Source organism: Montipora foliosa, chromosome 4 (genome assembly GCF_036669935.1).
Source record: "Montipora foliosa isolate CH-2021 chromosome 4, ASM3666993v2, whole genome shotgun sequence".
In the NCBI taxonomy this organism is placed as follows: Eukaryota; Metazoa; Cnidaria; class Anthozoa; order Scleractinia; family Acroporidae; genus Montipora; species Montipora foliosa.
Genome location: NC_090872.1, coordinates 20544460 through 20561959, shown reverse-complemented (window position 1 = coordinate 20561959; position 17500 = coordinate 20544460). Strand labels below are relative to the sequence as shown.

At 37.5% G+C, this 17500-nt stretch overlaps 3 protein-coding genes and 1 pseudogene across 3 annotated transcripts in view; 2 read left to right on the top strand and 2 right to left on the bottom strand.

The window, feature by feature from the left end:
- LOC138000247 (leucine--tRNA ligase, cytoplasmic-like) overlaps positions 1-9277 on the bottom strand; it is a 71353-nt gene extending 62076 nt beyond the window's left edge. The window contains exons 1-10 of the mRNA XM_068846512.1: positions 9167-9277; positions 7367-7471; positions 7260-7279; positions 6542-6623; positions 6332-6337; positions 3740-3820; positions 2906-2992; positions 1760-1851; positions 1333-1408; positions 7-119 (exon numbers count right to left, since the gene is read on the bottom strand). Coding sequence (XP_068702613.1) covers positions 7-119; positions 1333-1408; positions 1760-1851; positions 2906-2992; positions 3740-3820; positions 6332-6337; positions 6542-6623; positions 7260-7279; positions 7367-7471; positions 9167-9277 — 773 coding nt within the window. The remainder of the gene's footprint in view (positions 1-6; positions 120-1332; positions 1409-1759; positions 1852-2905; positions 2993-3739; positions 3821-6331; positions 6338-6541; positions 6624-7259; positions 7280-7366; positions 7472-9166) is intronic.
- LOC138000240 (histone deacetylase 6-like) overlaps positions 1-17500 on the top strand; it is a 103400-nt gene that overhangs the window by 49416 nt on the left and 36484 nt on the right. The window lies entirely within an intron of this gene.
- Positions 9360-12108, top strand: LOC138000234 (nudC domain-containing protein 2-like). Its single transcript, XM_068846496.1, has 4 exons — positions 9360-9561; positions 9648-9696; positions 9829-9980; positions 11496-12108. The coding sequence occupies exons 1-4, from the start codon at positions 9373-9375 to the stop codon at positions 11568-11570; spliced, it is 465 nt and encodes a 154-aa protein (XP_068702597.1). The 5' UTR covers positions 9360-9372; the 3' UTR covers positions 11571-12108.
- The window catches only part of LOC138001112 (aminoacylase-1-like), an 18522-nt pseudogene continuing 13301 nt past the window's right edge, over positions 12280-17500 (bottom strand).

The following is a 17500-nucleotide window of genomic DNA, read 5'->3' as shown; positions in this document are numbered from 1 at the left end:
ATTTACCTTTTTCCAAATTTCACTTTGCCACCATCCTTCAGGGTCCAGAAGTGCCATCTTACAAATGAATCATAAAATGGATTGACATCTGTGGTAACAAAACTACGTCTCCAGTCTACCTAAAGGTAACACAGAACATGAGATCATAAATATTTTCTTGTCAAAATTAATGACAGTCTGCAAATATCTTCACATTTGAATCAATTTCAATAAAAAGAAAAGGAGGTTTTGGGAAAACAAATTCCACAAAAGAATTTATTTAATCACTTTCATTTCATCTCAAGCTTCTATGTAGGTGAATACAGGTGTTCTCCCAATTGCAAGTCGTAAGGACGGTGCCTACTATTGTTATTGCGCATACGTTCTGCGCATCTCGAGATACTCGGATTTCCTATCAGTGAAGCTTACTAATACAGGGATATTTTTGCGCGGTTTAAAACTATCTGGAGAAAGTAGATCTTAGTAAGTACTCTTAGTATCCAAAAAGAAAATTGGGGGTAACCATGCATTTTTCAGAGATAATTAAGCTTCAATTTGCAAAAGAATGCCATACATTGCTTTGTATTTTAATGCTTTTTACAAATTAATATTATTCATGAATTATCTTTGAAGAATGCGTGGTTACCCCCAATTTTCTTTTTGGATTTCAATAACACTTGTTAAGATCTACATTTCCTGCATAATCACACACCGGGGCAAAAATATCTTTAATTAGTAGGCACTGTCCTTAAAAATCAAATAAATTTAACCCATTGACTACTGAACCGCTGCCCACTGATGATTAAAATCATCTGGCGTTACACAGAGTAAAAGTCTCAGTCTCAGCGACACTCCTAGGGGTCAATGGGTCAAACAGGACTTCAAACCATGTCTGTAATAATATGCTTTATTATACGACTAGCTCCGAGAGCGGGCAAGATGAACCAAATCGCTCACTGCCCAAATGCAGCAAGATGGAGCTACAAGTACACGTATCTTGTCCGCTCACGATTTCTTGCTTGGACCCGCAAGATCAAAGATCATTTTTTGGTGTTTTATCCCATGTAATAAATCCTTAATTGACCAACCTTGTTCGGTCAAGATGGCTGAATATTGGCCTTGTTCTTTTTTTGCGTGTTTATGGTTCTCGGGCCAATATCCAGTCATCTTGACCTCACGCTTGGTCAACAACCCATACAGTACTGCTCTACCATCTGAGATACATTCACATTCAAGTTACAAATTAAAACAACAAATAATAAGTTCATGTGTAACATGGATAATTCAATACATGTACATTATACTTTTGGGTACTGATTTGCTATTTGGTAGTTTATTTCTTTTTTACTGTACCTTTAACCCCATACTTTGGAGATCAGATTTTGTCAGTGGTGGAAAATACAGGAGCCAGTGATCAGAATCAGCAAATCTGAAAACAATATACATGTATCCTTTATGATTGTAAGCGCTGACAACAATGTTAATTAACTTATTGAATCTGTGGTGACTGACTAACCTTTGAATGTGACAATTTGGAACAGTATGATTAATTTTAACATTCACTCAATCATGCATTGGGTTTCATGATCACTAGCTTGAATTGCCTGCATGGCCCAGTTTTTGTAAAGCCTGATGGCATGATCAGCTCATTATGTTGAATTGTCAGCTTAAGCAAAATTAAGTACTTATCAGTGTACCAAACAAGGCTTTTCCCTTTTACTATCATATTAATTTAAAATAATAATTATTAGTTATTATAAAAGAAAAAGTATGTGTATACTTCTTTATTTCTTCATCAACAAGCCCTAAAGCTTGCATTATCTGCCACTGATATGTCAAACCGCCAGTTTTGGCTGCAACCTTGCTTTTCATCTGTGTTCATATTGGAAAAAAAAACCAATAATCTATCTTTAAGTTAATAATTATTATACACCGTTTATTATTTGAGCAATAGAGGATGTTTTCCATGTTTCCATAGCCTCATCTAAACACAAGGAGGAGTTGGGAGAATTCTCGACAGTTATGCAAACCTGACTGAGACGCAGTCAAGGGTTTGCATAACTGTTTACTTCTTGACTGAAACAGATTTTCTTGATACACACTCACATTTCCAACCAGCCAATCAAAATGCGCATCTGACAATACACATACCAATCAAAATTCATGTGATGTCAGAGCCGTGTTTCCATACTCTCATCTAAACACATCTACTGACCAATAACAGTGCATGTACTATCCTAAATTAATTCATAAAAAATATTACAAAATAATATTATGTCAACATTTTCCTTTCCCTTAATCACTTTCTTCTCGAATTAATTCAGAAATTATGACTTCGTATAGTTTTCAATGCCAGGTTACAGTGTTAGTTCTTTGTATTTCACATGGATTGTTGACTGATTTCTGAGTCATTAAAAATTAATTATAATCATAAGATTATACAGTTATTGTAACTTTTTTTCAAATTTTAAGTACTCTTAACCCCATCTGTTTTTTGATAGCTAAATTTTCAGTGGCTTCAGTCCACCCTCATCAGAGCTACAATGATCATTGCTACTCACGCTACAAGCTGTCGTTATTTAACTTTAAATTAACAGTATGTAAGCATGAACAGTGTCATTCTCCAAAGTGAAATGCCACCACTCCAAGGAGTTGACACAGTAAATGAGAGGAAACCCCTTCCTTGTGCTTACTTACATACCGTTACTTTAAAGTTGAATAACGACAGCTTGTAGCGCGAGCAGTAATGATCGTCGTAGCTCTGATGAAGATGGAAAGAATCAATGGAAACTTACAGATTCAGAGTACTTTGAAAAATGACTACTGCTGACCACAATACTGGAAGCAGTGTTTTCACTTGTACAGTAACCTTAATTGTATCGTCATTTTGTTATGTCAGCTATTAGAAACAGTAAAGATACTCCACCTGTTTTGATTCCTTTTCTTCATCTTGAGGAAATGCAGGTGGAAATCCAAAATCACCCATTTCACGTTTTAGCTTGTCTGCACAAGCCTGTAAGAATAGAGGTCATTGGTGATTTACATTGTACGTACTATAATAAATTATGTAGACTGCCAATAAAGCTCTTGAAGTTAAGAATCCTGATAATTTGTTTTCCAAAACAAGAGATTTAAGCATGTAGAGCTCTAAAGAAACATGGTAAGATACAATGTTAAACTAGTCATACAAAGTTGGCTAGAAGTCCGAGGGTTTCCCCCTTGAAAATCAATTTAATTTACAATGAATGATTATGCTGCCTCTTTTTGTACAAATGTACATTGTAACTGTAGATTGTGGAAGCTATAAAATTACTGTAATCCACTCTTACAGTATACTAAAAAATTATTATTATAATATAATTATGTTCCAGCATTGAACAAAATTAATTCTAAAGATTCCAAGTTTTACCTACACACATTGTATAATAATAGTAATTAAATAATATTAGAAACGAAACAAAAAGAACACTCAGTCTGATGAGGCTCCTTAAGCTTCAAAAGATTTTATGACAACCGAACTGAACATTACACAAGCATGTTGACACGCAAAAACAAAGAGCAAGAACAGAGATTACAAGGCAAAGACTAACTCAGATTGGCTGACTGAAACAGAGTTACGGCTATTGTTACCAAGAGAAAGATTGTTTCAAGATCTTTGATTTTCTTAGACATACAGTAGTGGTTCTGAAAAGCAACATTTTTAATTTTACACTATATGGTTCACTGGTTAATCTCTCGCTATCATTTTCAAAGTGGTTACCTTTATAGGCATTCCTGTACAATGGAGACCAAATGGAAACAAACATCTTTTTCCTTTTAGTCGATGATATCCCATGGCAAACTTAGAGAAGCAAAATAAAATAACACATTTCAATAGGTAAAACAGAGAAATCCTCTATAACAAAATTATTATTAGGGTAAGTAAATCCTAAGGCTTTCTCACCTCAGAGTGACACTAGTCTTCTACATTCACTGAGCCTAATGCCAGACAATAATTTTACTCATCAATCAGGAGGGGTGAAAGGATTACCTAATGCATTACACATGTACATGTGCAGTCAACTCTCCACTAATGGACACTCTCGCAAGTGGACAGCTCTACTTACAGACTGAAACCTTTTTCAATTCTCCATTTTACCTTCCAGTCAAACTCTGCATTTACACATTCCAGTAAGCGGACACTCTCTCATAAATGGACGCGGACACTCTTGAAAATAAACAACTCCGTCGCTCTTTGGAGGTTGGGTGCCCGAGACATCCTGGAGGTTCCACTATTGGCAGCCAGCTCCAAGATGGAGACTGCACCGATGGCTGGCAAAACCTGACAACCCAGCCATGAGCCCCCATGCCAAGCCGGAGGACCCCCGAGCCTAGATGGCTCGGAGAGAAGGGCTCATGGCCCCTAAGCCAGAGCCCCGAATCGCCCACTTCCGACGGCACCCAACAACCAAAGAACTGCTCATGACCACGCTGACAGCCTAGACCACTGCAATGTGCTAACCGTAAACTGCCAGCACCCGCCTAGTTGCGTGCGCGCCATACTACTTCCCCGTGTTCTGCCGCACATACAAGTGTGGCTTTACAAACATCTAGAATTCGTTCCTTTCCTCCTAGTAGGCCTGGAGTAGGAGGAAACGGAGGAGGGGGGGGGGGGGGTGGGAGAACAACCCAGAAACTACAACAGGAGGGATCCACGCACATGTGGACAACAGCAGACCGCAGAATGCACAGGTTACCAATGCTAGCTAAAGCCATGCACAGGCACAGCTGCATGAACGAACACAGTGAAATGCAAGGGAACGCAGACCCCTGACCGACGCACTGACATGAGTGCCTTGTAAAACACTGCTGGCATGAAGGAACATGTATATAGGTGTATGGCACGTGTGCATCACAATTCGCCAAACGCTGCAACCAACACGAGGGATCCACATGCAGGTGGACCCTAAAAGACTGCCAACAGTACAGGTAACCAACATAAGCTCAAGGCATGCACTGGCACAGGTGCACGACGGAACACAGCAAAATGCATGGGAAGGCAGACCTACACTAATGCACAGGTACCATTGCCTCACAAGACACTGCTAGCAAGGAAGGAAAGTAGACAGATGCATATGAACTGGTGCGCGTACATAACAAGTCTGCAGACCGTTCGGGAAACAAACAAGCTACAAGAAAAGAGGGATCCATGCGCATGTGGACAACGAAAGACCACCAACTTCACAGGCCTACCAATGCGAGCTCTAAGCAAGCACTGGCTCAGCGGCACAAACGAACAAGGGAAGGGAACCAAGACCCCTGATGAATGCACCAGCGCAAGTGTTGCACAAAACACTGCTGACATGAAGGAAAGCTGACATCATTGGATTCACAGGCACATGTGCATAACAATTCCACAGACTCTCCGGGGAACACAAATGTACAACAAACACGAGGGATCTACGTACAGGTGGACAACAAAAAAACCCCCAACTGCACAGGCCTACCAATGTGAGCAGACAGCATGCACTGGCGCAGGTGCACAAACAAACATAGGAAAATGCACAGAAAAGCAGACCCCTGACTGATGCACTAGCACAATTGCCTAGCAAAAACCCTGCTGGCATGAAGGAAAGTAGATTCAGGTGTGTGCACTGGCATGTGTGCACACAAATTCCGCAGACCCTCCCGGGAACACAGACACTACAACAAACAGGAAGCACCCATGCACCTGGGGATAACAGAAGACCGCCGACTGCACTGGCACAGCTACCGGAATGAGCAGTTTTGATCTACGGAATGACGACTGTATATAGGAAACAAAAACCGCTAAACGCTCCACACACGATGCTCTTACTTCCCACCACACTCAGTCTGATAAATAAGCGCTACAGCCCAAAGCACGAGAAATTCCACGCATGCACAAGTATGCTAAAACCACTGACCAATTGGCTGCAGTCGCTCCTAGTTTTTTACTTGGTTAAACTTTGTTTAACCTCATTTAAAATTTAATTTTTCTGTTGTTACATGTTCTCTCTTAAGCGGACAATGAAATAATAATCATTTGTCTTTAATTTGGCATTCAAACAAAACTATAACCTTTGACAGACCAACAGAACAGTGGGTTCAGTTTTGTCAAATCTCCATTTGCCCATGGGAAAGCAAGCTGTCCATTTGTTTGACATGAACAAGAGTCCTACATGTATTTGAAGCATTACGTTATAGGAATAATTCTCATAAGCAGAGAGCTCTACTGACAGACGCTTTTTCCAATTCCCAATGGTGTCCACTTACAAGAGAGTTGACTGTACACTGTAACAGCTGGGCTTCATTAAATGTTATTTGATTTCATAGAAATAAAAGTCCTCCTTACCTCAGCCTAGGAGAATGTTTCACCAGGAAGGGATAATGGGTGCATAGAAAAATAGAAAGAAAATTATTAAGTGTTAGCATCGATGCATCAAACAAGCAGAAAACATAAAAGTTTACAAATCCCTAAATGTATGGCCAAATTAAGAATGCAATTAAACAGCAATTTTTATCAGAAATTGTCTATAAAAAGTCTACAAGAACATGCCCACACCTTTGAAATTGTAAACGTGTGACCCAAATGAAGTCTTCCATTCATGTAAGGATATGGAAATGTGACAAAAAATTTGTCTTTCCTGAAACAAAATAGAATAGGTCAAGATAAAATTTAATAAATCATCAGAATTCAAAAACTTAGTTAGTTAATAAATACACGTATTCAACACAGCTCAATTTATAATATTAAAAATATAATATCATGTACAAAGCAGCAAAAGTTTAACAAGACTAGTGATCTCTTTGAAAGAACTAATTAAAAACAGTTCAATACAATTGACAGACAATAATAATTATAGTGGCTGTTTTATTACAACAAAGGCTACATGTATAATAATAAGGCAATGAACAATAAAATCTTCTCTTCCTTTTTTTTATGTTTGGAATTAAGCTTCAACCATTTCAAACTTCTACTGTAGCAAACCTGAAGACAGCTCCTCAGCAGACAATGGTCATACATGTAACTATCCATAGATAATTAGCTATACATGTAGCTCTATGAATTGTTTCAAAAGTGTGTGATTGTATACAATACTAGGTACAAGTTTGAGTCCCAAAAGCAGCTAGACTCCCTCTATTCCATAGCAGTTCTCAAATAGACACATCCTGACAGTACATACTGACACACATACTACCACGAAATACTTTTAATTAGATGGAAATTGGCTCCCAACCTACTCTAAGTGCAACAGAGTAAACTACTATGCAGTACTTACTCAGCCTCTGGGGAACCAGGCTGTAAAGGAAGAAAAAAAATTCAATCAGACGAAGAAAAATTAAGGAGAAAGCTGACAGACACAAAAAGAATGAAAGATAATCTTACAGGAACAGAGTCTGTTTCAAAGGTCTTGTTTTCAGCCCATCTTTTCTGCATTCGAGCCTCAACATCCTTCAAGTAATCAACCTTGGTGGTACTCTTTCTGTCAACCTACATGTATATAAAAATGATAATTAATTACCCCAGCCATAATTATGACAAGTGCTATCACCACTGCGCTAGCCCTGCATCGCAGGGCTGGTGAAGAAGATGGAAAAGAAGAAACGAAAAGGACAAACTATATGGCAAAAGTAGTGGGTTTCATTCTAGGAAAATTTAAAATATAACTTCCTCTCCAATCAATACAGTGTACAAAAGGTTACATGTTTGAGAATATGGTTACCAAGTTGACATCGTTGACATAATAAGGAGCTTTTGTCACGCTGTCTAATAATACAGTAGCTTTTCTCAGAAAATCACTTGAATACCTTCTTATTGCATCAGACCATAGAAAAGAAATACATGTAAATTTAAACTTAAATAACACCCTGTGATTGACACCAAATGATAAAGGTGCCTCAAGCCAATTTAAACACTTCAATTCGATTAAAGAAACTGTACCATTTAGAGCAATTGACTAAACAACAATATCATGAATATAACTTGAAAATGCTAAAACAGGTTTGAGCAATTGAAACTCTGGTCCTAATAACTTAGAACTGAGCATTGTTCTGACCATGATCATTCAATCAACCTTTAATTCTTTTTGTCAAACTAATGTAGCGATTAAAAGAGAATATGACACTGACCATGACAAAAATGACAACGAAGAAGAGGGTAATGGTTATGAAAACAAACTAGTCTTTCATTCCAGGAAAACAAGACTTCCTTGAACCAAATGAAGTACAGGTTACACTCTGTGAGTAAATAGTAACAACTGCATCTATACGTTTTGATTTACGTTCCTTTCTTGAACCATTTTATTGATGGATGTCTCAACAATGCAGAAATCTCCATCCACAACATTGGCCTAGCACTCTGAGGAAAGCACTTCCATAAATAATTTCTAACCTAGACAATTTGATACAAAAATATATAACATAGAAGCAAAAAAAACATGTATTGTAAGAAAAAATAAATGCAGCTTCAAGTTTCAACAAATAAAAATCTGAGATCTGGTTCAAATGTCAAATTTAGCTACTTTTCTATACAAAAATACCAATTAAATTTGGCACAGTTATGTGACAATTTAACTTTATTCATGAATTAAATCGCCATTTCTTTGTACTGCACAGTTTTGCAGTTAACATTCCAAATTCTTTGTTTTGACTTGAGGTAATTTTAAATGATATTCAATGACAACCACTTGACCCTCTACTTCATCCTTTCCAAGAAATTTCATTTCGAAGAAAAAGTAAAGTATTGCAAATGATTGCGTCAGAAACGAACATCTCTAAATTTTTCCTAAATTTTAGAACTAACTGAAATTGCTGTGTCTCCATCAGGATAAAAGAATGTGTCGTTCATGGATTTAATGAAAATTATGGGTTCTTGCATATTTGGCTGTACTGTGTGTACATGTACGTATACATTTAATTGCAAAAGAGTGCGAGGAATAATCTCGCAAAAAAGACAAATCCGTTCAAGAAGAATTAGGACAATGTACGAGCCAGCGAGCCATGCGAGTCAACATGCGAGTCACACAGTTATTGAAAGCTACCCGTTTTAAAATGGGTGCTTAGACTAAATAACTGTTTATCAGCGCTATTTGAAATGGGTGCTTAGACTTGAATGCGAATTTGCATGGCTCGCAGATTGTCCAGCCCTGTTCAAGAAAACCAAACTAATTTTGACTGTTATACTCACAGACATCTCTCCTAAGAAACTGCAGTATTTGCGTGCTCCAGATCTCAGAAAATTGGGCAAAAACTCAAAAATACCGGTAGAAGTGTAATTCACACGTGCACCTCGGTGCATTACCATCCAATGAGCCAGTAAATAATGAAACAGCTGTTTATGTGTACACAGAAAGCTATGTCATGTAAAGAACACCAGTTGTGCCGTTTTCCAAAATGGCTGACCATTTTGACGAAAAAAGCGGTGTTGTTCCTTCGAAAACTCCTTGGGGAAGCTGGGTGCAAACAATTGATGAAGTCTTCATTGAGGTCAATGTTCCTAAAGGAACGAAAGGCCGGGAAATCATCTGTGAAATCAGGCCAAAAAGCATAAAATTTATTTTGAAAGGGAAGGAAGTTTTCAAGGCAAGCTGCAACTTTATTATGTGGTAGACACTCACAGGTGCACCTTGTTTAACTTTAATTTGGGATATGATTTTTCTTTCCTACAGGGAGATCTTTTTGGGACAGTTTTGGCTGATGAAAGTACATGGGTCTTAGGTAAAGTTTTCTCTAGTAAAATTTAGGAGATATTACCCGGCGCGCGTTTTAAAAAACACCCATGAAAGCCAGTGCCATTCCCTTTTCCTGCCTTCTCATTGGATCCAATTTTCTGATTTCCTTTCATTTAAGAGGACAATGAGCTTGTTCGAATTATTTTGGTGAAGTCTGGTCGAGATGCTGCTAACTGTTGGCACTCTTTGCTAGCACATGAATACTCTGCAGATCCATGGACATTTAATGAAATGGAAAAAAAGCTAACTTTGGAAAGATTTCAAAAAGAGGTAAGTATCAAAGCATAAGATTATATTGTCATGATAAGTTAGCTAAAATTTGTTCCTAAAATGCGTACAAGCTGTCTTAACAAAAGATGGTAATGTACAACTGCAGCCCCCATAGTTAGGGCATGCAATTACTGGTAATGGATTTGCTTCAGATCAGTGAAACACCTTTTCGCCCTGCTCTTACCACCAAATAGATTTGTCAACGGTGGTTCTGAATTCAACGGCCCCTTGGTTTGAAAATTGTAAATACAGGTCGTAAATTGTCTGTAAATAATAGACCATTTTACAGTTGTTGCAAGGTTACCTGGCCTAAGAATGGAAGCGAGGCTGCCGGTGACCCTGCTTTGATACAAACCTTCGTGCTTTTCTAATGTTAATGCAGACTACTTAGGAAAAAAAAACACAATTTACATGAGATAAGCAGTGAGGTCTGTATCAAAACAAGATCACCGTTAACCCTAGCATGCATCCATTCATAGGTCAGGTCACTGAGCAAACAACTGTAAAATGGCCTATTGAAAGGAAAATTACTCTTTTGATTTACAGCTGAATGATTACATTAATTTTGAACCTTTACCCTTGTATTTTATAACTGTCATGCCATCTGGTTTCTGCCTTTCAATTGGGTTTGTTAACCTTTTGACACCCAAACCGGCCTAAACCGGTCAAACGATTTTACTCCTCAATGGAGAACCCCTGGAAGTCAATGGGTTAATTCATGCTGTTTATGATTTTTTTTCCCACGTTAAAGGACCCTGCAAGCTTCAACCTCAAATTAATACAAACATTGCACACAGTGAAATAACTTTCCTGATGCTACTTGAACAGAGAGGACAAATGTGCGAGCCATGGCTGCAGTCATGTGAGCCAACATGCAAGTCACACAGTCATTGAAAGCTAACCGTTTAAATTAAAATGGGTGCTTAGACTTAAATGCAAGATTCGCATATTGCCCAGCCCCATCCTTGTATGAATACCTGCAAACATTCCCATTTCAATGGTTTCAACATTTGCTTCAAGTTGCATTCAACACTCTGTTCAACGAAATGTTGGGTGTGGTTGAACAGGTAGGTCATTCAACATTGTTAAAAGGGTAAAAAATGTTGAAATAAATATTTTAAAGTTTCATTCGACATCGATTTAACATTCCTTTTGTTAGAGAAAATGTTGGACGGAGTTCAAGTACTTCATAATTTAACAGTTTATTCAACATTGTAGAAAACACACATGCTCACATGTGGCCGGGAGAGTCTGGTTTCTTCTTCCTAGTTCCTCACAATCAAAGTGTTGGCTCCATTGTTGGTGCAATGTCGAAACCATTTGAGCAGCCTGCACACAACTTTTGTTTTTGCTTCAACCATCTGCCCAACATCCAATCCATTCAACTTTGTTAAATGCATTGAAGCAAAAGTTGAAACCATTTTAATGGGACTTTAGATGTCAGTCAGCTACAAATCCAGTCCTGCACGTGATTGTTTTCAAACCCTTTACACCTTCTTATTTGCTTTTTAACAGAATCCTGGTTTTGACTTTAGTAAAGCCAACATTTCTGGAAACTATTCGGGTGGAGGTCCAAAATTGCCAACATAAAGAAGAACACCATTGCAGTAGTTGTGAAGAAAAAATAATAATTAATAGCCTTCAAGAAATAGAATACCAGAACTTTGTTAATTCACACCATGAGTTGGTTATGTAATACATCTGCCAGAGGACAAGGGGTTTTTATTCTTTCACTTTCAAGTCCTGTTTTAAGGTGCCAGTCTCAGAGCATTTTTTTAAGGAGGCAAAAAGGCACAATCATAATCACCGAGCCTTCAATTTGGTAACAGAGTCCTAAGAGTGTTTTCCTCAAAAGGGATTAAAGCACTTTGAGAGGACACAACACACTTGAAGGCATTAAGCTAATTTCACTTTTAGAGAATAGTCGCAGGGCCAATACAACTAGGTTTTTTTAAATGTATCACTCAGTCAAAGGGTCCACATGTAGTCTCCTTTTCTGTACAGCCTGTACATTTAGACTTCACAGTTGCATATTTACAGCATGCAGTGTAGGTGTAGGTAACTGCTGATAAGAAGAAATCCAACAGACAATTAAAGAGTAAGACCTTGTGATAACTTTTTGTTACATTGGTATTTATTTATTTATGGACTTTCAAGACTGAATTCCTATTCAAAATTAATACACTTTAGATGATGTGTTAATTAAAAATATATTCAGGGCCATAATTATTGAAGAGGTGATCTCATTGACTGGCCCTGACCAAGTCAGCTGCTTGTTTCAACACAGAAAAGGCAAAAGCATGTTAACTAATTTATTATGATTCACACAGATTTGCGACTTTGGAAGCTGCCATAGGTCATCACTCTTTTGTGCTCTGACCAGTGATATTCTTGAATACCAGGATCTTGTTTCAATGTTGCATGTGTCACAATGGATTCACCAAGAGAATATTCTTCCCATTGCACACGACAAAGGAATCCGAGAATGCCAGAAACATAACTGCTGCTTGAGATTATTTTAAGGTGGCTCAAACAGTTTCAACACTTTGAGGAGACGCTCTCATCATGTGACATCACGTAACAGCAATGTTGTGATACCATATGAAACACTGATTATTTCCAAACAAGATGTGGTCATTATTGTGACTTAATGAGTTTCCTTAGCAATGGAAAAGCCTAGCAAAAACATCCTATATTTTGGCTTTAGTTGCTCATGTCTCAACAACAAACTCGGTAAGCCCCATTTTTTACCGCTGGAAAGTGATTAGGAGGCCAAGATGAAACTTTCTGCAAAGTTAAAAAAATTCTGTACTGTAGAATCAGAGCCACCTTTAAAAAATCACAGATTTAAGGTGGCTCTGAATCTGCTGCACATAATTTTTCTGAAGTTTGCAGAAAGTTTCATCTTGGCCTTCCTGACCACCTTCCAGCAATAAAAATTGGGGGTCACTGAGTTTGTTTTTGAGATAAATACAAAATAACAGGTGTTATTACAGGGCTTTTCCATTGTCACAGTGATGTATAATGTAACAATGATGTCCGCATCTTGTTCAGCAATTATTGGTGTTTCCTATGGTACCATAACATTGCTAATGCATGATACAATGTTGTAGTGCCAAACCTTTTAATAAGAACATTACTTGAAAGCGTTGAAACTGGTTTGAGCCACCTTCAGATTTATATTAAAAACAAATTGCTCCGTCAAATTTTATGCAACAGTCTTTGATTAGAAAGGTGCCTGGTTTCCTAATGCAGTGATAATCTCACAATAGATTTTTATTCCATGTAAGAACACATTCTCGTTGAGGTATTCATCATGATCATGTAGGAGAATTGGAGTGTTGTTCATTGGTGAGAATCCAATGGCTGGATAACCAAGCTGGAAAGAGGAAAGTCAAAATTAATCATTACTAGATTGCAAAGGGAAAGCATACATGTACATGTATGATTAATTTTAGTATTTCTATTTTTCCATTTTAATATTCATTGACATTCAATTTTCCTTGATGCTCCTATAAAAACTCACAGTACCGTACTTTCAGTTAATAAACCAAAAAATACATGTACCTGGCGTAGAAAGCGGCTGTCTGTTCCTGCAGGAAAAATGTCTTTCTCTATTTTCAATCCCCTAAAAGATAGTGAATATACATGTATACATACAAATTAAAAATCATGTTGTCCTCTATATCTACATGTAGCCTTATCACATGCCACAACAATGACATGTACAGGTTCCACATTGAAAAAAGGGGTATAAATTATTGATAATAAATCCAATCCATTACCAATGAGTCAATTACATGTACTTGTTGGTCGACACATCACTGCCATGCAACCAATGTGTTGGCCAACAAGTAAAAATATGAAAACAGTTGTAAAGGGTGTTTACCATTTACCGAAATTTTCTAGAAACTTGAGGTGGAAATTGCCGTTCGGGAAGAATGTTATGGGTTGTTTACCGTTGCCCAAAATTTCTGGATTATCGCGCCACACTTGACTGGATACCAGCTCAGGTGTCGAATTTCAGGTGAAATTTTACAATCACCAACAGATGAGGAGATTCAATCTGATTAAATAAATAAATTATTATTAAATTAATACATTGTATCTTTGCAGCGATCTCCATTTTATGAGATGTGATCTTCAACTAAGCAAAGGAATGCAAGGCCTACAAAAAGACCAATGAGTTGAATAAAGACCCTGCAGTAAATACTTTAGTATTTTTGTACATGTATGTGAACAGAGAAGAACAAGTCAAGCGCAAAAACGTTTTTCCTTTAAATTGGCCTGTTGAAAATTCCATCAAAATCATATCCTATTCAAAACTAACATTTTGTTGCAAGCTGAGCTGAATGCACTCCACCACGGATCATCATCTGCAGTTGATGTTAACACAGAATTTCCAGAATGCTGTGAACAAAATAAAGGCAAGTCATGTTAATTTAATTAAAAAGTGAAATATCAGCCAGTAACGTACAGACAGGCAAACAGAAACTAAGGGTGCGTTCCTTTGGGGTGACTCGAAAAAGGATCACTAGTTCAAGATAACTTGGATCATGGTGCATCAAAGAAACTTAAAAATCCTTTCCCACAGTGGATTCATCGGTGCCTTTGATGCACCATGATCCTAGTGATCTTGGATCTGTGATCCTTTTTCGGATCATCCCAATGGAATGCACCCTAAGCAAACCAGTCAGTCCATCAACCAGTCAGGCACTGAGCCAGTTGGTCAGTCAGAGTGACAGCCAGCATCCAGTCAGACACTCTCAGAGGCAGCCTGCCACCCTGTCAACAGGCCAGCCAGTTAAACAGTTTGAACAACAATCAATACATGTACCTGAATGTATTCATAAGACACACCCTCTCCAGCTTCCAAGCACCACTTCTTGATCATGTTGTCGACTTCCTAAAGGACACAGTGAATTCAAAATAAATTCTATTTCATATTTGATGAAAATCAAATGTCAATTGCTTAGTTAAATTAAGTTCGATATCATACTTTATTACATGGCTCTGTCTCACAAGGACTGGGAACTACCAAGTTCACGAATTTGATTGGCTCAAATCGATATTGACGGCGGTCTAGATTTTCCCATCTAGACCGGCATCTAGACCGGTAATGTTTTGCGGTGAAAAGATGCAAACTAAAATGCAAAAATATTGAGTATTTTCTTCTACCAATATTTATTTATGGAAGTGCCAAACAGCATGATGACAAAAGAGGAGAATGACGAGCAAACTTGTTTGCCATATAATAAACATCTTATTAACTGAGCTTAGTCAGTCTGTATGGGAGAATCTTGACCTCGGTCGTGTGTACAGACCTCACTGCGTTCGGTCTGTACTCACGACCTCGGTCAAGATTCTCCCATACAGACCTCCTGCTCGGTTAATAAGAGCTAAATAATGGCCTCTCAGTCTGAAGCCTGCACAACAAATTGTACGCCCTGAGGCCCTCTCTTCTTGTCCATGTTTAGAACTGTTTAAAGAAATCATTCTTATATGAACAGATTACTATTTCAAGACTAACATATGTGTACCGGTAAGAGCCAAAAATAAAAAATTAAAAACCTCAACGTCTGTTGTTGGAGTTACTCTGATGTCAAACACTGAATGAAGAAACAAACAAGAGATACATGTATGAACTAATCATAATTATTTAAAATCGTTTCATTAACCCATTCACCCCTAAACCAGCCTAAACCATCCATACTTAGTAGACTTTACTCTCTAGTGGAATGCCAGACGATTTCACTTGTCAATGGGGAATCCCCAGGACTCAATGGGTTAATGTTGGACCAAGTGTCTAAGAAGATCTAGAATATTTCATGCGAGGATTCAAGAATTAGTGCTACCTTTAAGTTAGCAAGTACAGCTGCAATATAAATTATCATTTAATTAAACTTTCTTAACTCCTCTTGGATCAGGACCAAAGACCAAAATTTCCTGTCTCACAAATACTAAATTAAATAATTATAAAAATTATACTCTTAATGACAAGGCACGTAAAATGATAATTGTAGTGTTAAAAGTCACAATCAATATTTCAATGTCTTCATGATGCCGTTATTACTTAGGACTATGCAAACTAACTCTGTCAGTGCACTATCAGTATTAAAGGAACTTTATTCAGGTGTCTAGTCGTTCTATCACTGGAGCACTGATTGGGGACACTGTAAACTGAAATCAACACCTAGAAACTGATTACCTGCAGTGACAAATTTCACATTATTAATTAAAACTAACTGATCTCAATGTTTAAAAGCATAAGCAAAAATTCGTTAGCAAACAAATATCACAAAAGTTGCAAGGATTTTCATTGGCAAGAACAATATCTCGCATAAATAATAATTATTGTTGCTTTATAGTCTTGATTATGACATCACAAAGACAATGAAATGCCAACTCTTTTAAGTAACCCTATTTTTTTGTAATAACTATGCTAATTTTATGCATTAAGTAGCAAATCACTTTCGATAAATCATGTGAGAAATTACGGGACTCAAACGTTGTTTGATGAGACTAGAGGTTGCAGTCTGGCACATGGAGTGACTGTCAATATCCTGATGGATATTTAACTGAGTACTTTCTGTAAAGTTGATAGGATAAAAATACGTACCTGACGACATTTCAGCAGGAACCACATTAGCTTGGACTCCACCCTGAAATTCAATCAAAAGAAAAGACTGTACAATTTTACTGCACATCCACTTCAGTGATCATAATAATATTATGATCAGCAAAAAAATAACACCTTCCTACTTTCAATTGAAAGTATGTGGATGCATTTGATAAGTACCAGTATACAGCATTTGAAAGAAATTATTGATACTCAGTGAGTATCAATATAGGTGACAGTAACAGGCCTGAGTATCACTTCAACTGTTGCAAATAGTTTGCATTTTTTTTTGCATGTATAGACTCAACAAAATATCACATTTTTGATTGGTCAAAGACGAATGCAAGGGTTATAGAGTGCAATATGGAAGTTAAATTTATACAAAAGTCGCTACAGGTGGATGGAAAGAAAGCGATGGAGTGATTTTGTTCAGTAAATAATACTACAAACATCGTATGAACTTGCTTGTGCATTTCATGATTTATGGGCAAGAGTGATGTTTTGAAAGTTCTCAAATTGCACTCGCACCTACAGCTTGTGCAGGCGTCAGTGATACATGTACCTCTGTCACAGTCCAGTTGACTGAAGTCACATCCCCTAGTCTGAGATCAGGATTGGAATTTAACCTAAAAATTAATGACAAAGCAACAAAATGGTTAATGTTGGCAGTGCATGTTTAATTACCATGGTGAAACCTGGTTGCTAGTTCGTTTAATGGGGACATAGTTTTTGAGTGAATCTAGCCGTGGTTAACCCTTTCACTCCCGTGGGGTTCCCCATTGACGAGTAAAATCGTCTGGCGTTAGACAGAGTAAAATCTATGTTAGACAGAGTAAAATCAGTTCTATAAGTGGCACTATTGGGAGTGAATGTTTGTCCCGTAATGATGTTTTTAACCTGT